Source organism: Podarcis erhardii, assembly GCF_964252035.2.
Source record: "Podarcis erhardii genome assembly, chromosome: 10".
Classification (NCBI taxonomy): domain Eukaryota; kingdom Metazoa; phylum Chordata; class Lepidosauria; order Squamata; family Lacertidae; genus Podarcis; species Podarcis erhardii.
The window spans coordinates 6,443,413-6,466,971 of record NC_138500.1 but is presented as its reverse complement, the minus strand read 5'-3'; the positions used below and the strand labels follow the sequence as shown (position 1 = coordinate 6,466,971).

The window sequence follows — 23,559 nt, the reverse complement described above, 5'->3', positions numbered from 1 at the left end:
ACCAGATTTAAATTTATTGGTACAGTACTGGTTATATACCGCAGTCCACTATTAGCAAGAACAAGAATCTTATTTTCTAGTCTGACTTCAGAGTAAAGCTTTCTGTGTTTTCGAATGTCATATCCAACCATGTGGATCTAGACTAGAAAGTCGCCACCTGACGCTTGCTTTTGTTTCGTAAAATAAATTGACTGCTTAATAACATTTTAAAGTGGGGGGGGGGACCGTGTAACAATTCCAATTTGCACTAAACAGCAGTTTTTTAAAAGGGCGTGTCGCGCTCAGCCAAGAAACCTGAGGTCTCTTCTGGGCACGTGCAGAAGTATTTCCTTCCAAGAAAATATGTGTTTTTCTGATATACCAGATTTGCACAAAAAAGTAGGGGGTGACGCAGGCCGCCAATTGGATGAGAAGGTTGTCGTGTGGATGCCAGAGATGCACACGTCTGCACACACACGAACAGAGACACAAGCAGCTTCAAATCCTCACTGAATTCCAGTGTGGATGTGAGGCACAGAACTACAGTTCCCAGAATTCCCTGGGAAAAGGGGTTGATTTTTCAGCGTGGTTTGTAGCTCTGGGAAGGGGACCAGGGGTCCTCAGCAACCTTAACAAACCATAATACCTAGGATTCTTTGTGTGAGGGCGGAGGGAAGCTGTGGCTGTTTAAAATGGCATGAAACTGCTTTAAGTCCACAGTGCAAACAGTACTCAGTACTGAGCTATAGCGACTCGGTTTGAGGCAGTTTCTTATACCATGTTCCTTTAAAAAAAAATTATTACAGTTGTTGTTAGTAGTAGTATTGAGCTGACCAGCCAGAATGAAGCGGCTCTTATTCTGACCTATTTTTGTTGAAGGAAATTGTGCAATGAGCTTTTCCATTCACCGAAATAAAAAAGGAAGAAAGAACACACTCTAACAATGGGGGGGGGATGTAAGAATAAAACAGAAGCAAAAGTAAAAACCAGTGGCTTGATGTTAGGAAATGAGTTAAAGTACAACAAGAAATCATTGTCAGAGGGAGGCATGTTTCACTGGGAGTAGCAGCTGCGGAAAAGGCGTACTGTGCCGTAGGAATTTCTGGGACGGAGTTTGAAAATGTAATTTGCATCGCAGCAGAAACTGATATCTGGATGAATAGTGCATTGCATAGCTGTGGTCTTCACGAATAGTACTCACCGATAGTCCTATCCTCAATGAATTTGTCTTTCTTAAAAGCCAGATGAGTTACCGTCGCTACATCTAGCAGGAGTCAATTTCGTAGTTTAGCCATTGCATATTGGTTCATTAAGATATTTCTCGCTTCATCCAAAACGCTTACAGAGCAGTTTGCAACAGAATAAGGCAGCTATGTAAGGAGCGAGAACGTTTAAAATAATCACGTGCCGAGACCCTGCGACCCCGCAGTTCCCTAGGGAGTGAATAACCAGACACGACAACAGCATACAGTGGTACCTTGGTTCTCAAACGCCTTGGTACTCAAACAATTTGGAACCCAAACACTGCAAACCCGGAAGGAAGTGTTCCAGTTTGCGAACTTTTTCCAGAAGTTGAACGTGCTCCGTTATGAGTGTTACACTGAGGTCTGCCTGTTTTTGCTATTTATTTTGTGGTTTTGCTTTTACGGCTCTCTTTGTTTTATTTTTGTGACTGTGTGGAACCCAGTTCAGCTACTGATTGATTGATTGTATGATTGCAGTACATTATTGCTTTCATTTTATGGATCAGTGGTCTTGTTAGATAGTAAAATCCATGTTAAATTGATGTTTTAAAGGCAAAGGTACCCCTGACCGTTAGGTCCAGTCGTGACTGACTCTGGGGTTGCCGCGCTCATCTTGCTTTATTGGCCGAGGGAGCCGGCATACAGCTTCTGGGTCATGTGGCCAGCATGACTAAGCCACTTCTGGCAAACCAGAGCAGCGCACAGAAACGCCATTTACCTTCCCGCCAGAGTGGTACCTATTTATCTACTTGCACTTTGACGTGCTTTTGAACTGCTAGGTTGGCAGGAGCTGGGACCGAGCAACGGGAGCTCACCCCGTCACGGGGATTTTAACCACCAACCTTCTGATAGGCAAGCCCTAGGCTCTGTGGTTTAGACCACAGTGCCACCCGTGTCCCTAAACTGCAGTTTTAGGGGTTGTTTCTAAAGGTCTGGAAGGGATTGATCCGTTTTGCATTGCTTTCTATGGGAAAGCATGCCTTGGTTTTGGAACAGACTTCCGGAATCGATTAAATTTGAGAACCAAGGTACCACTGTATTGGTTTTTGGGTTCAAACAGGCCACAACTTTATCGGCTGAAGATGTGAACTGTTTGGCTATACACACTGGGGGAAGCCAGCGCTATTCCATCAGCTGGAAGTGCATCAAACCATCTATGGAAGGGGTGCACTATGAGCTATATCAAATAGGGGAAACCCCGAGAGGTCCCCATTGGAGGAGTGCTGTGGCCCTAACCCCTGCCTGGACATTGGAGCTCTCCTCCCAGATCTTTTTAACGGAATACCCTTTATCCAGGAGGGGCAGGCAGATGCTACAATCTCCCCTCCGGCCAAAACCTAGACTTCCCCAATGCCAAACCTCACAAAGTTGTGACGATGGCTCTGAGGTAGGCGAAAGCCAGACGGCCAGTGCTGATTTTCCTCCCTCTTTGGTTTCCTTTCCTCCTTTGGTTGTTATAATTTCTTCTTCTTCTTCTTCTTCTTCTTCTTCTTCTTCTTCTTCTTCTTCTTCTTCTTCTTCTATTTATTTTCAGGGGCAGCCTCAAAATTGTGCACGAGCTCTAATCAAAAGGGGGGTGTCACAATTTCACTCTGTTTCATTCTAAGATGTTTCTGCCTTTGAGAGATCCCAGATTTATTTCCCCCCAATGCTTTCCTTTAACCTTTCCTGAAACAGCTGCCTGACCTTTTCCTGAAAGTAGTAAAGGAAAACCATTGAGGTTATCACCCAGATGCAAGCAGCTGGAGTTCCTGAACCAGATGGCTTCCATTTGCAATACAGTGGTACCTTGGGTGACAGACGCTTCAGGTTATAGATTCCGCTAACCCAGAAATAGTAACTCGGGTTAAGAACTTTGCTTCTGGATGAGAACAGAAATTGTTTCCCCCGGCAGCAGCGGGAGGCCCCATTAGCTAAAGTGGTACCTCAGGTTAAGAACAGTTTCAGGTTAAGAACAGACCTCCAGAACGAATTAAGTTCTTAACCTGAGGTACCACTGTATAGCAAGCCCTTTGTCTCTCTTCTAACCCAATGCCCCTGATCAGATATGGTACAGTCCTCTCCCCACCTTGAGCCACCATAAACATTCTCTCAGCGCCGGGTGGAAACTTAGTGGCTTCTTCCAGGCACTTAATGGATTATTTTGCTTTTTGTTGATGTTGGTTTTGCTGCTGTTTAGTTGGGTTTGTTTTATAAGATATCATTGGGCTTCCTCCTTTTCCCCCCTGCTGATTTTGTGCTATTTTATGCTTTTAAAAGTTTGGGAGCGCCACATATGTCAGCAGCCTAATAAATTGAAATAGTAAATAAAAATAAATAAATTGCCCAGTTTACTGCAGAATAAAGGTAAAGGACCCCTGACAGTTAAGTCCAGTTACGAACGACTCTGGGGTTGCAGCGCTCATCTCACTTTACAGGCCGAGGGAGCCGACGTTTGTCCGCAGACAGTTTTTCCGGGTCATGTGGCCAGCATGACTAAGCCGCTTCTGGCGAACCAGAGCAGCGCATGGAAACACCGTTTACCTTCCCGCCGGAGCGGTACCTATTTATCTACTTGCACTTTGACGTGTTTTGGAACTGCTAGGTTGGCAGGAGCAGGGACAGAGCAAGGGAGCTCACCCCGTCATGGGGACTCGAACCGCTGACCTTCCGATCGGCAAGCCCAAGAGGCTTAGTGGTTTAGACCACAGCGCCACCCGCATTCCTAATGCAGCTGCAGGAAGAGCAAAGGGACATAAACTTCCAGCACTTGTTTTACGCATGAGTAACACACAATCTGTGCTGGATCAAATCAATCCTAGCAAGAGAAGGACCATTAATATCCTGGCTGGTATATTTGATCGGTGGTTCGAATCTGCACGAAGGGATGAGCTCCTGTTGCTTTGTCCCACCTCCTGCCAACCTAGCAGTTCAAAAACACACCAGTGCAAGTAGATAAATAGGTACCACTGCGGTGGGAAGATAAACGGCATTTCCGTGCGCTCTGGTATCCATCACGGTGTCCTGTTGCGCCAGAAGCGATTTAGACATTCTGGCCACATGACCTGGAAAGCTGTCTGTGGACAAACTCTGGCTCCCTCGGCCTGAAAGTGAGATGAGCGCTGCACCCCATAGTCAAATTCGACTGGACATAACCATTCAGGGGCCCTTAAACTTTACCTTCACCTTTTATATTTGATAAATACGTGCTCGTTTTAGTTTTAGATCCAGAACAGTGAAGGTAATCTGAAATGATTACCTTTCGTTCATTTACGCATTGCGCAAAGATATGCTTGCTGTGTTTTGGTCCTGTGTCGTTTTATTATAAATAAAGATATAAATAAATAAATTTTTATTTATATCCCGCCCTCCCCAGCCGAAGCTAGGCTCAGGGTGGCTAACAACAATAAAATAATACAACGTTCTAAAATCATTTCATTCTAAAATTAATTCAAATCAAATTAATGGCAACCATTGGGCTAGAGTTCTGTGAAGATTGCCAAAGGAGGGAGTCAGGTTGTGCCCTGGCCAAAGAATAATTATCATTATTCTTTAAGAGGATTTCTATACCATTGAATCATCAAAACCTCTAAGCCTGCCAGTATGAGTTGTAGCCCAACCGTATCTGGAGGGCATCAGATATTGGCAAAAGCTGCTCTAAGCCATCTACATAAAACATTTCCTGTGTGCCTTTCCCCTAAAGGCCAGAGTTCCCCCGATAGCAAACTGCCACAATTCCTCAAGACTCAACAACTTTCATCCACCTGAGAGCCAGTGTGGTGTAGTGGTTAAGAGCGGTAGTCTCCTAATCTGGGGAACCGGGTTCGCGTCTCCGCTCCTCCAGATGCAGCTGCTGGGTGATCTTGGGCCAGTCACACTTCTCTGAAGTCTTTCGGACTCACTCACCTCACAGAGTGTTTGTTGTGGGAGAGGAAGGGAGAGGAGAATGTTAGCCACTTTGAGACTCCTTAATGGGAGTGAAAGGCGGGATATCAAATCCAAACTCCTCTTCTTCTTCTGTCCTGAATCTTCCGACACTGAGCTCTGTTAGAGGTCCATGAATTTTGGCATTAAGAGAGAGGGAGGAAAACATTCTGCAAACATTCCTCCATTCCCAGTAACACCTTGAATTTGGCAGGTAACAAACACACTGGCTCCCAGCGCAGATAGCTGAGCGGGGATGTAAAAGGTCAGCAAGGTCATAATAAATCAGTTTTTTTCCAAAGGGTTGGGAGGAAGGACCTGCGGAAAAAGATGCGCACTCACCCGAAAAGGGAGGTACCCCAGCTGTGCTGGCAAGCCTTTCACTGCCGATGCATCCCTGCCTTTCCTTTGCAAGATGCCTTTTTCCTTTTTAAAAAAACAACCACCCACAACTCTTCTTTCATAAACTTGGAGAGTTGCATCCCAGAGGTATTTTGGCCCCGTTCCATTGACATTACGCCATTTGTTCTACTTCTAAAGTTCAGGGCGCGAGTGCCGATGCTTATGTAATCCAGCTTGGCACCCCACGTGCTCTCGAGGGAAGTTATCGTCAGGCTTGGGGGAAGCCCAGTGTTTGGAGAAGTACAACTCTACAGGAATGCCAAAAACAGTCCTGTGGGAACTGAGTGTGCTCAGTTTGTGTGTGTGTGTGTGTGTGTGTGTGTGTGTGTGTGTGTGTGTGATAACAGAAAACTGGGTGGGAGGAGGAATAGCGTGAAATAGACTCCGCACTGCGACATTTTGTCGCAGCGCTCGCTTGCCTTCTTACAAAAAATGTGCTACACTGTACAATGTGTTCTGTAGTACGCTATACAGTCATACCTCGGGTTACAGCCACTTCAGGTTGCGTTTTTTCAAGTTACGGACCGCCAAAACCCGGAAGTACCGGAACGGGTTACCGTATTTTTCGCTCTATAGGACGCACTTTTCCCCCTCCAAAAATGAAGGGGAAATGTGTGTGTGTCCTATGGAGCGAATGCAGACTTTCACTGAAGCCTGGAGAGCAAAATGGGTCGGTGCGCACCGACCCCTCTCGCTCTCCAGGCTTCAGGCAGCTATCCGCAAGCCTTCTGAGTGCGGTGGGAGTTCCCGCCGGGCTCCAAAGGCTTGCGGATAGCAGCCTGCAGCCCGGGGAGCACAGCGCCAACTCCCGCTGCGCTCCCTGGGCTTCAGACAGCTATCCGCAAGCCTTTGGGCTCCGAAGGCTTGCGGATAGCAGCCTGTTCTGGGGGCTGGGGTTGGGGGAAGCTCGGGCTTTTTTCTTTATTTCCCCCCCTAAAAACTAGGTGCGTCCTATGGAGCAAAAAATACGGTACTTCTGGGTTTTGGCGGTTGCGCATGCGCAGAATTGCAACCCGCGCGTGCGCAGAAGTGGGTTGCAAACACTGCGGGTTGCAAATATGCATCCCACATGGATCACGTTCGCAACGCGAGCGTCCGCTGTATTACTTTGTAAGGAAGTCTTTCCTTCTGTTTTGCAGAAGAAGGGAGTTTCCTGCCCTCTGGTCTCTCTGCTATTCCACCCCTGCCCCCCCCAAAAATCCTGGTACCAACCGGTTTGTATATCTTAGTCATTTTCAGAGGTGCCCCCGCAAAGTGGGTAACGAGAGAAGACGGGGCCTCCTCAGTTATGGCTCCAAGCCTCAGGAATGCCCTCCCCAGGGTGCCCAGCATTGTTATCCTTCCAATATGAGGCAGGGATCCTTCTTTGGAGAACTGAGACGCAGCGGAGGCTGTTACAACTTTCAGAAATACACTTTATTCACCTATTTACACCTCCAGTTTGCATGGAGCGAGTTCAGATCTTACGGCACGGTCCTTTCAATAGAGGCTTGTCCCCCCACAGCAGTGTAGCCCTGGAGTCCAAGGCATTTCTCCCAGCGGAAATGGCGTTTACCTTCCCACCAGAGTGGTACCTATTTATCTACTTGCTCTGGTGTGCTTTCGAACTTCTAGGTTGGCAGGAGCTGGGACTGAGCAACAGGAGCTCACCCCATCGCAGGGATTCGAACCGCCGACCGTCCGATTGGCAAGCCCTAGGCTCAGTGGTTTGGACCACAGCGCCACCCGCGTCCCTGTCTCTGTGTGCTAGCTGCCTTTAAAAATGGTTTTTATGTGCGAACGCAAAGGCTTTTGCCTCCTTACCTGTGGGTTCTTTTTAGCCATGAGTTGAGGATGAAAATGGCATATATCTGGGGTGGCTAGTACCTATGGCCCTCTAAACATGGCGGAGACTGTCGTAGCTTTAAGAAATACAGTTTATTCACCTATTTACACCTTCAGCCTGCGTGCAGGGAGTCCAGATCTTACAACATGGTCATTTCAAGAGGGGCTGGTCCCCCACAGCAGTCCAAGGCATCTCTCCCAGCCAGCCTTCAGCCAGCCTGCCCAAGATGGATCCCTGTTTTTCTTCTCTCCCTTTCTTCTTCCCAGCACACCTTGCTAAAGACTCTCTTTTCCTGTCACCTCACACCCGGTTATCCCGGCAACCTTCCAACCCCCCCAATGTCTGTTCACATCTCACGGCCAAGGGGGGAAGGACCGTTTTCTTTCATTGCCAAGGGCCCTCAATGGCCCTGAATTGTTCCTTAATGGCCCTAGCTTGGCCAAGCCCAGGAATTCCTCTGCCAGTAGAAAAAAAACAAGTTATGGAACCGAGAAAATACACAAAACAAATGAAATACAGTCATACCTTGGGTTGAATGTGCTTCGGGTTGAGCGCGTTCAAGCTGCGCTCCGCAGCAACCCAGAAGTAATGGATCGTGTTACTTCCGGGTTTCGCCGCTCACGCATGCGCAGACACTCAAAAGGACGTCATGCACGGAAGCGGCAAAATGCGCCCCGCGCACGCGTGCCGTCGCGGCTTATGTTGCGTTCAGGAAGTGAACAGGGCTCCAGAACGGATCCTGTTCGTATCCCGAGGTACCACTGTACTGCGAAAATCCCTGAAACGAGAAGTAATCGACTAGAAATATTATCTTACGGAAATAAACTAAATAAAAAACAAAAAGTTTAAGAGAAAGCTTAGAAAAACCTAGAATTGAACAAAGCCTTAATGGGATGCCGGCTACAAACCTCGTTTCACTGAACTATTCCGTTTCCTCAGAAGGAAATAGAGAAATCTTAAACCTTAAATGACCAAATTCAAAGAAAGGGGGTAAAACTCCCAAAAATTCTGAAATATTATAATCCTAGCTCGGCCTAGGTGAAGCAAAGCGCAGTACAGTGGTACCTCGGGTTAAGTACTTAATTCGTTCTTAACCTGAAACTGTTCTTAACCTGAAGCACCACTTTAGCTAATGGGGCCTCCTGCTGCCGCACGATTTCTGTTCTCATCCTGAAGCAAAGTTCTTAACCTGAAGCACTATTTCTGGGTTAGCGGAGTCTGTAACCTGAAGCGTATGTAACCTGTAATAAAGGATTAAGGACTCAAAGGTACAGTTTCTAAAACTGAGTTTACAAAAAAGGTTTGAAAACCTAAACGGCAAGTTTTAGACACAGCCCAACTTGAAGAAAGCCAAGCACAGTAACAAAGAGTTGAGGACTCAGCTGTGAAATTTTTTGTATTGCCTTTACAAAAAGGTTTAAAAAACCTAAATGGCACAAATTTAAAAAAGGAATAAGCTGCTTTAGATTTTAAACAAACTCAAGAACAGGGCTGAAACACTCCCCTGAGTTTACAGAAAAGGAATTTCTGCAGCTTGTATTTCTCCCTCCACATCCCAGATAATCAACATCCTGCCGTTTATTAATTTCTAGGGGTTAGGGGTGTCCCGTCCCCCCACCTAAATCTATTATCAACCCGCTCTTCTTGTGCCCTTGCCTTTAGCCCCAGGTAACTGCGGTGAGCCCCCTCAGGTACAAAATGCAGAGGTTCCTAAAGGGAGCGGCGACGGCAACAAACTGCGGTACTCGTGCGTCAAGAATTACAAGAGGAAAGCAGGAACATCCAGCCTGGCCTTGTGCAGGGAGAACGACACAACGAAAAAGTTTGAGTGGGAGGTGCGCCTGAGCTGCATCCGTAAGTAATACCTGCATTCTCTGTGATGGGGCTCATAATAATAATAATAATAATAATAATTTATTTTTTATACCCTGCCCATCTGGCCGGGTTTCCTCAGCCACTCTGGGCGGCTTCCAACATAACACTAAAATACAATAACCTATTAAACGTTAAAAGCTTCCCTAAACAGGGCTGCCTTCAGATGTCTTCTAAAAGTCTGGTAGTTATTTTTCTCTTTGACATCTGGTGGGAGAGTGTTCCACAAGGCGGGCGCCACCACCGAGAAGGCCCTCTGCCTGGTTCCCTTGGCTTCTTGCAATGAGGGAACTGCCAGAAGGCCCTCGGAGCTAGACCTCAGTGTCCGGGCAGAATGATGGAGGTGAAGACGCTCCTTCAGGTATACATGACCAAGGCCGTTTAGGGCTTTCAAGACACCAACACTTTCAGCACCAACACTTTGAATTGTGCTTGGAAACGTACTGAGAGCCAGTGTAGGTCTTTCAAGACCGGTGTTATGTGGTCTCGACGGCCGCTCCCAGTCACCACTCTAGCTGCCGCATTCTGGATTAGTTGTAGTTTCCGGGTCACCTTCAAGGTAGCCCCACGTAGAGCGCATTGCAGTAGTCCAAGCGGGAGATAACTAGAGCATGCACCACTCTGGCGAGTCGGTCTGCAGGCAGGTAGGGTCTCATCCTGTGTACCAGATGGAGCTGGTAGACAGCTGCCCTGGATGCAGAATTGACCTGTGCCTTCATGGTGAGCTCAGGGTTCACCTAGGTTCACCTTCTCACCTGTGAACCTGTTACTGTATTAAGATCCACAAAGCTGCCGCCCCCCGATCAGTCTCTCAAAGTCATGGCTGACTTTAGCCGCGTCCAGGTAGAGATGTCCCAGAATTCCGTCAGAATGGGTAGCAATTCTGGAAATGGCAGCAGTCCGCGTCTTGGTGGATTTGATTTAAATCAAATCAATTTAAATCACTAGTCAGTAAGACTTGATTTAAATCACTAGTCAGCAAGACTTGGATGAACTTTTTTTTTTTTTTTAAACCCTTAAACTGAGTTTTGGCACACAAGAAAAACTTAAAACAAATCCTTATTTCCTGATGAATAGCCTTTGGACTATAATGTAACCTAAATAGAAAACTATCTTTAGGAAAAATTATGATTTGGTTAGAAATACAAAGACAGGTAATTATGAAATTGTTGTTTATATTTGGGCAACATTTCTGCTGTACTTTATTGGAAGGAGAAAAATAATCACTTCCTTAATAACAATTTAAAAAAAATATTTAACTAAAGCAACAGCATTATAGCATATGTATCCATGTTTGTTAACTGATGTAGTTAAACGGTTTAAAAAACAAAGAGCAAAGCTTAGGCTGAGTTTTAGCACACATGAAAAACTCAAATCCTTATTTCCTGATGAATAGCCTTTGGACTATAATATAACTTGAATAGAAAACTATTTTTATAAGTATTTTTCCTCAAAGAGCACTTTATTTTAAAAATCTGATTTAAATTTTAAAAAATCCAATTTAAATTTTAAAAATCTGATTTAAATAAAAAGTATCCTTTTTCCTTTTCTTTTTAAATCATTGATTTTTCTCCACCCTGGTCCATGTGTCCATCTGCAAGCAGGAACAAAAATCAAGGAAGTGATCAACATTTGCTGACCTCATTTCCTGTCCCTCCCCTAACCCAAACTCGCTGCTCTTGATTTTTCGGCACGCGAAACAATATGTTATTGTTTCCCTCCTCTTGGAAATAAACGTAATGATAGTTAATTATATTATTAAATGTGACCACAGGAAACACCAACTTTTTTTGCGGAACCCGAACTGCAGCGGAGTAGAAGCGGCGTTGCGTGTGGCAGATATAGAGCAGGCCAGAAAATGATGCCTTTTCACATCCTGATTTCTTTGCATGGAGGTCACACCGCATGATATCTCATCAAGAATCTGGCCCACACACACTTCCCACGTATGATTTTATACCCCTCCATCAAGTCCCTGCTTACGCAACACCTTTTGCTAAGCCAAAAAGAGAGAGGCCTAAATTGGAATTCCCACATAGGAATTTGTATGCCAGTGTGAAGACACCTTAGAAGTTGTTTGGGTATTTTTGTTTTTTATTTTACAATCGAGTGGTATATAAATTTCATGGTTAAATAAAATAAGACCAGCAAAACAGCAATATAAAAGCATGTAAAAACTGTTAGAATTCCTGCTCCATGATTGCAGTCATGAGATTTTTGTCTATCACATGACGGTATATGTTTTGACTCCACTTTTGAGTGAGAAGTGATGGAGACAGGATGTTTGTGTTACTGTGTTCCATGAAGCGGGACTATTGTCCTTTGTTCTCTCTCTCTTTGCTGTCTGATGCTAGAGAGAGAGGGAGCCATGTTGCAGTGCTCCGTGTGGGTTTATATGTAAATAAAGTAGATTAGCCAAAATGCTGAGTTGTAGAGGTCTGTCACGCAAGCTGCGCAAACTCTGTGGATCCCTAAGCGTGCCGGTGTCGGTTGGCATCGGTCGCTGTGATGTTCGGGCTGAAGAAAGCTTTTGAAGCTCCCGAACGATCGACCAGGAGGGAGAGAACATGCCAGTCGGGCTGTGTCTCTGCTAGGGTCCTACTTGAGTGTAGGCTGAACTCCTGACAATGGTTATAAAGCAGAAATTCAGGACGTTCATACAGATGATCTTATGGGTCATTATTTGGGTTTATAGTTGAGCTGGTGGAATTTCTCACTGGAACTTCAAGGAGAATAGGTTTTGCACTTCTGTAAATGCACTCCTGATGACAAACTAATTTTGGCTTCCCCTCTTCTCAATTCCTCTTCTCTTTCTCGACAAGGAGACCCTTCCCTGCCTGCCACCACAACAGAAGCTCCCAGAAGAGGTAGGACCAAATGCTTTGTTGTCTCTGCTCATCACCACTGGGTGACAAACGTGTTTTTGGAGTAACACCAGTGTGGTGTAGTGGTTAAGAGCGATAGACTCGTAATCTGGTGAACTGGGTTCGCGTCTCCGCTCCTCCACATGCAGCTGCTGGGTGACCTTGGGCCAGTCACACTTCTCTGAAGTCTCTCAGTCCCACTCACCTCACAGAGTATTTGTTGTGGGGGAGGAAGGGAAAGGAGAATGTTAGCTGCTTTGAGACTCCTTTGGGTAGTGATAAAGTGGGATATCAAATCCAAACTCTTCTTCTTCTTCTTCTTAAAACAGATTTCAGGCCTGGGACACAAATTAGGCAAGTGCCCTCTCCCCACGAAAATAAAATTTAAGAAAATAAAAATGCTGACTTAATTCACAAGTAGCGGAAATGGGAAAGTAGGTATTTAGGAATAAACGGTGACCCACAGACCAGCCGTTTGCTCCGAGTGAGCGCTAAAAAGTGGTTCTCCCCAGGGGGAAGCAGTGGGGCGAGAGGAATTGTGGAGAAGCCCTCATGTTAACACAGCTTTGTGGCCTGTCCCAGAAAGATACATATGAAACTTTACTTACCCCATGTTGTAGAGGCAGAGACTTCCACCCCAGCGACTCCGCAGGCTGCTGGTGTTAACACTTCGGTGGCCTCCGCCGCAGCCCCATATGACAGCGAGACCCCCTCGCCATCAGCCTCGATCGCCACACTGCTCAGGACTGCTAAACCGACTAGGCCTGGCAGGGCGACGGCAACCACCAGCGCCCCAGAGGTTGGCATACACACTCCTGGCACGGTCAGCGAAAGCTCAGCGAAATGCGAAAGCACCACCGCGAAAGCCTCGCAGCCCACAACTAGCAAGCACCTCACAGCAGGAGACAGACCGACAGCTGTGCTGCCTGGGAGAGTCTCCGGGGTCATCCCAGAGCCAAGCGTCCCGGTGCCTCCGATCGAGAGACAAGCAGGTTTGTCACCAGCAGCTGAAGTAGTTGACCTCATTGCTGCAGACTACATTAACCATCCTTTCCACGTCCGTTTCATGTTCTTCCCAAGTTAATATCCTAATATTCTTGCGTTTATCCCATATCTATGTCTGCTTTCCATCTCCTGGACTCTTCGGGTACTTCCAGACTACAGTGGTACCTTGGTTCTCAAACTTAACCCGTTCCAGAATTCTGTTCCAAAACCAAAGCGTTCCAAAACCAAGGCACACTTTCCCATAGAAAGTACAGTGGTATCTCTGGATGCGAACGGGATCCGTTCTGGAGCCCTATTCGCATCCTGAAGCAAACACAACCTGCGTCTGTGCATGCGCGGGTCGTGATTCACCACTTCCACGCATGCACGTGACGTGATTTTGAGTGTCTGCACGTGCGCGAGCTGTGAAACCCGGAAGCAACATGTTCCGTTACTTCCGGTTCACCGCGGAGGGTGACCTGAAAATGCTCAACCCGAAGCTAATTCAACCCGAGGTATGACTGTAATGCAGAATGGATTAATCTGTTCCAGACTTTTAAAAACAACCCCTGAAACAGCAATTTAACATTTTTGCAGTCAATCAATCAATCAATCAATCAGTAGCTGAACGGGGTTCCACACAGTCACAAAAACAAATGAACCGAGAAAGCCTCAAAAACAAAAACACAAAATAAATAGCAAAAACAAAAGCTCCAAACTTAATTGTTCTGGAAGTCCGTTTGACTTCCAGAATGTTCGGATACCAAGGTGCAGCTTCTGATTGGTGCATGTGCCCCGGAAACAATAGCCAACAGCCGCATCGGACGTTCGGCTTCCGAAAAATGTTCAAAAACTGGAACACTTACGGTTTTCAGCGTTTGGGAACCAGGGCGTTTGAGAACCAAGGTACCACTGTATTGCTAGTTGGCAAATTTGGGTGGCATAATTCTGGTCGATTGGGAGGCCTTGGGCAACAAACGCATCCCCCCCCCCCAAATTGGACTCTCCCTGCCCTGGGATAAGGAAAGTGATTGAGCTTGCATTGATGCAATCTCATCTAACCTCGCTGAAATCAGGGTGAATGCTCAGTAGTGGGTGGTCTGGAAGCATCCATAGAGTTCGGAGATCTTGCTCCCCCATCCACCAGCTCCCTTTAATGCTGAACTCGCTGCTGGGAATGGAAGGATTTTTCCATTTACTCAGCTTCTCATTTTCCCAATCTTAGATTCAGTTCTCCGCATTTCTACAGCAATTCGCAATTTTTCAAAAAAAAATCCTCATGAAAATTCACCAGCGTTTTGGGTGTGAATTTCTCCCAGTAAACATATTCTTGTAAGCAGTTTTCTCTAATATAATTCACTTCTCAATAATATATTAATTTTACGCACATTTCCCCATAATACGTTCACTTTGGTAAAATGCAGAACTGCATTGCAAAATTCAGGAAAGTGCAAATTTTGATGGGCAGCTGTCATTCAGTTCACATATCGCTTCGGAAAGTGTGGATTTGGCCTTTAAATGAGAAATGAATCCGATTTCTCTGAAAGGAGACCCCAAGGCAGAACTACACCATACCTCCATTTCTGCAATCCCCAGCATACTTATAAGACTACAGTTCCCAGAATTCTTTGGGTGAAATCACATGCTTTAAATGTGTGTGGGATGGACTCACTTCCTGCACAGCGACAGGATTGGAACCCAAGAGTCACAGTGCAAGTTGGAAAAGAAAAACGGGGTGAGATGACTTGCTTGAGCCCCTCACCACTTGCTATATCCTCAAGGAAGAGGCGACTGGCTGGCCGGAACCCTGAACAAGAGCACTTCTGTTGGGGACTGATGGTGCACTGCAACATTTTGTTGCAGGACCTGAACAGTAGCTCCTTTGCATCCAGGTTTTTGTAGCCACCTCTGAATTTCAAAATTCCCAGTTCGTTTCTGAGCACAATTCAAGGTGTTGGTGCTGACCTTTAAAGCCCTAAACGGCCTCGGTCCAGTATATCTGAAGGAGCGTCTCCACCCCCATCGTTCAGCCCGGACACTGAGGTCCAGCTCTGAGGACCTTCTGGTGGTTCCCTCCCTGCAAGAAGTGAGGTTACAGGGAACCATGCAGAGGGCCTTCTCGGTGGTGGCACCCACCCTGTGGAACACCCTCCCTTCAGATGTGAAGGAAATAAGCCACTATCCTATTTTTAAAAGATATCTGAAGGAAGCCCTGTTTAGGGAAGCTTTTAATGTTTAATGCTGTATTGTTTTTAACACTCGATTGGGAGCCGCCCAGAGTGGCTGGGGAAACTCAGCCAGGTGGGCGGGGTATAAATAAATTATTATTATTATTATTATTATTATTAAAGAAGAAGCAGAATCAGAGGAGGAGGAGGAAACCTGAAGAGGGAGCAGTGGTGACTGGGTGAAGTTATTAAGCTTCTGCTAGCAGATGAGAAAATTGGTTTATAGGACTTTCATGCATTCATGTAATAAACATGCAATATTTCATATCAAATAATTAGGACTTAGTTAGGAACTGAATAAATACCCATAGAGCAGGAATTACAGATGAGGCTCTCTGCTTGAGAGTTGGGATTTGTCCCTGAATGTTCCAGGGTCAACCTGACCTGGATCCGGGCCCTGAACTATTTTGGGTGCTTTGCAGAGGGAGACCTACATTGGCTCCCAGTACGTTTCCGAGCACAATTCAAAGTGTTGGTGTTGACCTTTAAAACCTTAAACGGCCTCAGTCCAGTACACCTGAAAGAGCGTCTCCACCCCCATCGTTCAGCCCAGACACTGAGGTCCAACGCCGAGGGCCTTCTGGCAGTTCCCTCATCGCACGAAGTGAGGTTACAGGGAACCAGAAAGAGGGCCTTCTCGGTGGTGGTGCCCGCCCTGTGGAATGCCCTCCCACCAGATGTCAAAGAGAACAACAACTACCAGACTTTTAGAAGACATCTGAAGGCAGCCCTGTTCAGGGAAGCTTTTAATGTTTAATAGGTTATTGTATTTTAATATTCTGTTGGAAGCCGCCCAGAGTGGCTGGGGAAGCCCAGCCAGGTGGGCGGGGTATAAATAATAAATAATAATAATTATTATTATCATTATTATCATTATTATTATTTTAATTGCGGTTTAAAACCATAATTAAGTGTGGGGCAAGGGAGAAAGAAGTACACGCATACTGTATTCCCTGCAGACCTCTGCTCCCCTCATTGCCACAGCCTGCTGAAAAACCTCCACAGAAGGAGAGCTATTCGTTCCTCTGTCAAACGGCCCTTACTGTCAGAAAGTGATTCCAGATGTTCAGATCTCCTTTATTGCAATTTGAACCCATTGGTTCGGGTCCTACCCTCTGGTGCAGCAGAAAACAAGCCAGCTCCTTCTTCCAAGTGACATCCCTTCAGATATTTGAAAATGGCTATCATAGCTCCTCTTTTCCAGACCAGCACCCAAACTCCCTCAACCATTCCTCATAAGGCTTAGTTTCCAGACCCTTGATCATCCTGATCACCCTCCAACTTGTTAATACACTTCTTAAATTGTGGCACCCAGAACTGGACACAGTAATATATTTATTATTATTATTATTATTATTATTATTATTATTATTACTCCCTTGCCCAACTGTATTCCACATGTGGTCTGTCCAAGGCCAACTCCTTGAAAGATTCCATCAGTGGTGTCTCCAAAAAATTTTACACATCACTTGGGAAGACAGGCGAACTAATACCAGTGTACTGGAAGAAGCAAAGATCACCAGTGTTGAAGCAATGATTCCTCAACATCAACTTCGATGGACTGGTCATGTTGTGCGGATGCCTGATGATCGTCTTCCAAAGCAACTGCTCTCTTCCGAACTTAAAAATGGAAAGCGTAATGCTGGTGGTCAACAAAAGAGGTTTAAAGACTCTCTCAGGGCAAATCTTTAAAAATGTAGTGTACACACCGACAACTGGGAAACACTGGCCTGCGAGCGCTCCAGTTGGAGAACAGCCTTTACCAAAGGTGTCATGGGCTGTGAAGACACTCGAACTCAGGACACAAGGGAGAAACGTGCTAAGATGAAGGCACATTTGGCAAATCCACACCGTGATCAACTCCTGCCCAGAAACCTATGTCCCCACTGTGGAAGGACGTGTGGATCCAGAATTGGTCTCCACAGCCACTTACAGACTCATTGTTAAAACCGTTGTCAGAGCTGCCCCAGGTCCCAGCTCACAGAGGACCAACGCCAGGTCGTCGTTATATACAAAAGTCTTTAATGAAGTTCAGTTTCCATTTCAAAACCGTAGCGCGCAGCTCTACGTCTTAAACCCTAGACTGCCAAAGTTCCGTCTGAATCTTCTCCCCCTTGACACCAGTTTAAGACTCTAGCCCTGCTCCACCTCTTCCTCTGCTCTCTCCTCCTCTGGGTCCTCTTGTCCGCTGGGGCATTCCCCTTTCTGGACTCTTCTGACGCTGAGTCCCCTGACTCCTCCCCCTGCCTCCGGCGGGCTTTAGGACCTGGCTCCCCATCCGGGTCCCCTGCTGTCCCGCGCGCCTGTACATTTGAACTTGGCTCTCGCGCCAAACCAGTGACCTTCCTCCTGACCGTTACACTGCTCCTGTCACTGCTTCCCTCTTCTGGGATGCTAGCTGGACCTGACCTCCCCTCCGTTGCCTGACTCTCCGATGGAGGCGTGGTCAGCCCTGACTCATCTTCTCTCCCTGCTGGGTGAGACGTTGGCCCTGATACCTGGGACTCTTCCCCCCCACTATGCCCTGGTGGGGAAGCTGGTCCTGATCTCCAACTGCTGCTCTGGGAGTCCCCGCTGGCCCCTTGCTTCTGGAGTGTCCCCCTTGGGACTCCCCTTGCCCTGGCCACCGGCGCCCCCTTCTGTGAATCTTCCGATTTGCTGGAGAGGCTCATGGAATCTCTCGGGCCACTGTCCTCTTCTCCTACGCTGCCCTCAGATTCTTCCCCTTCGCTCTCCATTTCCTCTCCTCCCTGTGCTTCTGCTCCTGAGCCCCTGACAACCGTGTTTATGGAAGACAATCTTGCTCGGCTACGAGTGATTGCCAAAGGAAAAGAAGACGACAGTGGTACTTCCCTTGATCGAGACACTATACTTCAGTTGAAACGGCCTAGAATAGCGTTTTTTGCTGCTGCATCACACTGTTGACTCATGTTCAGCTTGTGGTCCGCTAAGACCTCTTGATTCTTTTCACACACACTTCTGGCAAGCCAGGTGTGTCATCCCTCCCAATATCCTATACAGTGGTGCCCCGCAAGACGAATGCCTCGCAAGACGGAAAACTCGCTAGACGAAAGAGTTTTCCGTTTCGGAGGTGCTTCGCAAAACGAATTTCCTATGGGCTTGCTTCGCAAGACGAAAATGTCTTGCGAGTTCCTGCGGGTTTTTCCCCCTTCCCCCCCTTTTTCTAAGCCGCTTATCCGCTAAGCCGCTAAAAGCCGCTAAACCGCTAATAGCGCTAATCCGCTAAGCCGTCAATGGGCTTGCTTCGCAAGACGAAAAAACCGCTAGATGAAGAGACTCGCGGAACGGATTCTTTTTGTCTTGCGAGACACCACTGTATTTGTGCATCTGGTTATTCCTGCCCCAGTACAGAACCTGACATTCGTCCCTCAGTCCAGTGTACCTGAAGGAGCGTCTCCACCCCCATCATTCTGCCTGGACACTGAGGTCCAGTGCCAAGGGTCTTCTGGCGGTTCCCTTACTGAGAGAAGCCAAGTTACAGGGAACCAGGCAGAGGGCCTTCTCGGTAGTGGCGCCTGCCCTGTGGAATGCCCTCCCACCAGATGTCAAAGAGAAAAACCACTACCAAACTTTTAGAAGACATCTGAAGGCAGCCCTGTTTAGGGAAGCTTTTAATGTTTAATAGGTTATTGTATTTTAGTGTTCTGTTGGAAGCCGCCCAGAGTGGCTGAGGAAACCCAGCCAGACGGGCGGAGTATAAATAATAAATAATTATAATTATAATTATTTCGGTCATTTGGGTAGTTTGTTAGGTGGGGGCTGGGAGAGAACCGTCCTTGGAACCGTGAAGGGTTTATACCCCTCAGTGCTGACAATCGTGAACTGCAAGGACCGATGGTTTGAGAGTATAAGGCCGCTGCTTCCTCTGTCCTTTCCAGAGAGCGTATAGGATATTTGCATTCTATCTCCTTCTCAATAGCATGTCATGATTCAAGGTCTGCTTGCTAGCTTCCCTTTCCGGCATCTGATGATCACTTTGAGAACAGGTTGCTGCATTCGATGAGCTTTTGGCCTGATCCATAAGCTCTATCATGCACTTAAAATAAAAAATGGCGACATCAGCCCCACAGAGATGCAACAGCTCATAGCTGTCAACTTACAGATTTGAAAATAAGGGATCAGCAGCCTTGAAAATAAGGGATCAGCAGCCAAAATAAGGGATTTCCCAAGCACAGGTATGTTCAACTTCTGAGCCCCTCCGAGCCAAAGGCAGAAAGCCCAGCCAGCAGCCAAACAAAGCCTCAAGCAGTAGTTCCCAGCAAAGGGGATGCAGCAAGGAAAACCACCGTCCCCTCTCCGCTGGGAAGCGCAGAGCAAAGGCGAGTCCCCAGGCAACGCGGCCAATTTGATGGGCACAAGGCATGCAAGCTCCACCCCCCCCAGTCGTTCTTAGACTCCTTATTGGGTGAGCAACGCAGCCAAGCAACACAGCTGGAGCCTCCCTCCTCCCTGGCTGGCCGGCAGGGAGGGAGGGAGAGGAGCTGCTTCCTTTGAAACCCGGGAAATTTAAGGGACATCATCAATAAGGGGCAGCAGCAGGACACGGCGCTGGGATAAGGGACTTGCCCGCCAAATAAGGGACAGTTGACAGCTATGGCACAGCTGTCTCCAGCAGTTGCCATGCAACCCTGCTAAGATTCCTGTAAGCAAAGCATTTTTGTGGGGCGGGAAGGGAGCGCACAATTATTTCAAACTCATTTAGCATTTTTGCCCCTCCCTTTTGAACCCGTTCCATCTTCAGGCCCGGAGGGGGGGGGGTGAGGAAACCCAGCAGAAGTCTGCAATATCTGCAGCTTGATCGTAAAAGGGTTCCTTCAGATGTCACTCCTGTTCATTCCAGTGGGATTTAATTCCCAGTAAGGCGGATTTCTTTGAGAGGGGAGTTTGGGGTGTTAGCCTGGGTCTGGGCTGAACCACTGCATACAGCAGGTGGGATTCTCTGGTAAAACAACCCCAACCCCACACAAAAGCCTTTGCATATGGAACATGCGCATATCTGAAGGAGCGTCTCCACCCCCATCGTTCAGCCCGGACACTGAGGCCCAGCGCCGAGGGCCTTCAGGCAGTTCCCTCACTGTGAGAAGTGAGGTTACAAGGAACCAGGCAGAGGGCCTTCTCAGTAGTGGCACCGGCCCTGTGGAACGCCCTCCCACCAGATGTCAAAGAAATAAACAACTACCAGACTTTTAGAAGACATCTGAAGGCAGCCCTCTTTAGGGAAGCTTTTAATGTTTGATGGACTACTGTATTTTAATACTTTGTTGGAAGCCGCCCAGAGTGGCTGGGGAAGCCCAGCTAGATGGGCAGGGTATAAATAAATTATTATTATTATTATTATTATTATTATTATTATTATTATTATTATTATTATTATTATTTAATTATAGAACTGGAAGGAATTCCAAGAGTCATCTACCGTATTTTTTGCTTTATAAGACGCAGCTTTTCCCTCCTAAAAAGTAAGGGCAAATGTGTGTGCGTGTTATGGAGCGAATGCAGGCTGCGCAGCGATCCCTCTTGCTGTTCTGGCTTCAGCGAAAGCAACGCAAAGCCTCTTCAGGGCAGCAGGACTTTAGGGCTTCTGGGATTCAGAATATTTTTTTCCCTTGTTTTCCTCTTCCAAAAACTAGGTGCATCTTATGGTCTGGTGCGTCTTGTAGAGTGAAAAATACGGTAGTCGAACACCATGCAAGGCAGGAATCTCAGCTCAAGCATCCATGACTCATGGCCACCCAAACTTCTGCTTTAAAAGCCCCCAAGGCAGGAGAGGAAATCCATTCCCCTGTTGGACAGCTCTTACCACTAGGAAGTTCTTCCTGAATCTCCTTCCTTATAATTTGAATCCATTCGTTTGGGTTCACCCTCTGGAGCAGCGGAACACAAGCTTGCTCCATCTTCCATGGAACAGCCCTTGAAATATCTGAAGATGACTCTCCTATCTCCTCTTATCCAGGCTAAACATACCCAGATCCTTCAACCGTTCCTCATCGGGCTTAGTTTCCAGACCCTTCATCATCTTGGCCACCCTCCTCTGCACACCTTTCAGCTGGTCAACATCCTTCTTAAATTGTGGTGCCCAGAATTGGACACAGTATTCCAGGTGGGATCTTACCAAGGCAGAATAGAGTGGGACTATGACTTCCCTTGGACACTAGACTTCTGTTGATGCAACCTAGAATAGCATTCACTTTTTTTGTGCTGCATCACACTGTGGACTCACTGTGGTTTTGGGGATTTTATATCCCACCTGAAATATACTCGGAGTCGAGAGTGGATTGCATGCTCTCTATTCAGCTCATAATGGTGAGGAAGAACGGAAGTTCCCCCAGAATGTCTGCCTTATATACATTATTTACGCAATGGGCCCCACGTGATTGGCTAATTCCAGGATTCTCCTGTAGGCCAATCAGGTTGCGGATTCACTTCCACCTGGAGCTGGATTGGGTGGCTCCTGTGGACCAGACTGCTGCATTCTGGATCCTATTGTTCTAGGACCAATCAGACTGCTGCATTCTGAATCCTATTGTTCTAGGACCAACCAGACTGCTGCATTCTGAATCCTATTGTTCTAGGACCAATCAGACTGCTGCATTCTGAATCCTATTGTTCTAGGACCAATCAGACTGCTGTATTTTGGATCCTATTCAACTCAGTACATAACACCACCTAAACTCAGACCTGTTTCCCAACCTTAAAGACTAGAAACTTTTAAAAAAAAAAATCAAACTGTTACACCAGGATACCTACTTCTGTGTTATGTCACAAATCTTTGCACTTGCTCAGAATTACAAAATACATTTAAGTGGGACTGCAAGGAAAGAGCCAGCCATTTTTGCATGTAATGTTCTTTATTCTTCCTTTTTGCAGGTTCCCTCCCCTTGAGGATCGGAGTACCTTGCCTAGGTGAGGAATAGTTTGGGGTTTATGGATTGTTAGCAGTCATCTGACCATACAAGACGGATTAAAATTCTTAAATTAGAATTCTAGTTTTGTCTTCCTAGTTCAAACCTATAGAGGTGACGCAGACGCCTCCCCTTGCTCCAGGGGCTATAGGGTGGTCTCTTTTCTTATTTTTATTATGTATTTTGTGGTTTTTATATATATTGTAGTTTTGTGTAGTGAACCGCCCTGAGACCTATGGGTATAGGGCGGTATGCAGATTAAATGAATAGATCAATAAATACTATTCTTTTTTATATATATTTTTATTTATCAAATTTTCAAAAACAACAGAAAAAAACATTCCATTTAAGTTTTACATCCAATTCCAATCTTTGTACTTTTTTGGACTTCCCTCCGCCTGTCGGAGAATTTTTCATATTATCACTATTATTCATATTTCTTCAATCTATATTGCATTTTAACAATCTTAGTCTTATCGAATCTTTTAAAACAATATTTCTATCAATTATTATCACAGAACTTCTTGAAAACCTACAAACGTTAATTGCTCTTCACATATACTTTTAATATACTCTGTAAATTTATTCCAGTCCTCGGTGAATCTCTGGTCTCGTCGGTTCCGAATTCTCCCCATTAATTTGTCCATTTTTGCGTATTCCATCAACTTCATTCTCCATTCTTCTTTCGTCGTCATTTCTTCCTGTTTCCATTTTTGGGACACCAAAATTCTAGCTGCTGTTACTGCATATAAAAATAACTTCTCATCTTTCTTCTTAATATCATTTATTAATATTCCTAACAAAAAAGTTTCTGGCTTCTTAACAAAAGTATATTTCAACATTTTTTTCAATTCATTATAAATCATTTCCCAGAAACATTTCATTTTTTTACAATCCCACCACGTATGATAAAATGTTCCTTCTTTCTCTTGGCATTTCTAACATTGATTACTAACTTTATACCAGTAAATACTATTCTGTCCCACCCAGATGGGCAGAGTATAAATAAAAGAAATTATTATTAGTAGTAGTACTTTTTCTGGGGGTACGCAGGGTTATGAATACCCCTAAACATTTTGTGAATCTAACGGGAGAAGAAACTAAAAAATATTAGTTTCTCCTCTAGCACAGTGAATCGTCGGTTCTGTGGATGCCCCTGATGGTGGCCTATAAAATGGTGGTGTTCTTGAGTCAAAATGAGAGTACCCCTAAACATATTTTTTTTTTAAAAAATCAATGATGATTATTATTATTATTACAGTGGTACCTTGGTTTAAGAACAGCTTAGTTTATGAACAACTTGGATTAAGAATGCTGCAAACCCGGCAGTAGGTG

General features: G+C 46.0%; 1 protein-coding gene across 2 annotated transcripts in view; it reads left to right on the top strand.

Moving 5' to 3' along the window:
- The window catches only part of IL15RA (interleukin 15 receptor subunit alpha), a 40,930-nt gene that overhangs the window by 8,335 nt on the left and 9,036 nt on the right, over window positions 1-23,559 (top strand). The window contains exons 2-5 of one of the 2 annotated variants that reach the window (XM_081880143.1): window positions 9,022-9,207; window positions 12,048-12,092; window positions 12,710-13,081; window positions 22,190-22,225. In XM_081880143.1, coding sequence (XP_081736269.1) covers window positions 9,022-9,207; window positions 12,048-12,092; window positions 12,710-13,081; window positions 22,190-22,225 — 639 coding nt within the window. Of the gene's footprint in view, window positions 1-9,015; window positions 9,208-12,047; window positions 12,093-12,709; window positions 13,082-22,189; window positions 22,226-23,559 lie in introns of both variants that reach the window. The other variant, XM_081880142.1, reaches the window with a different exon arrangement.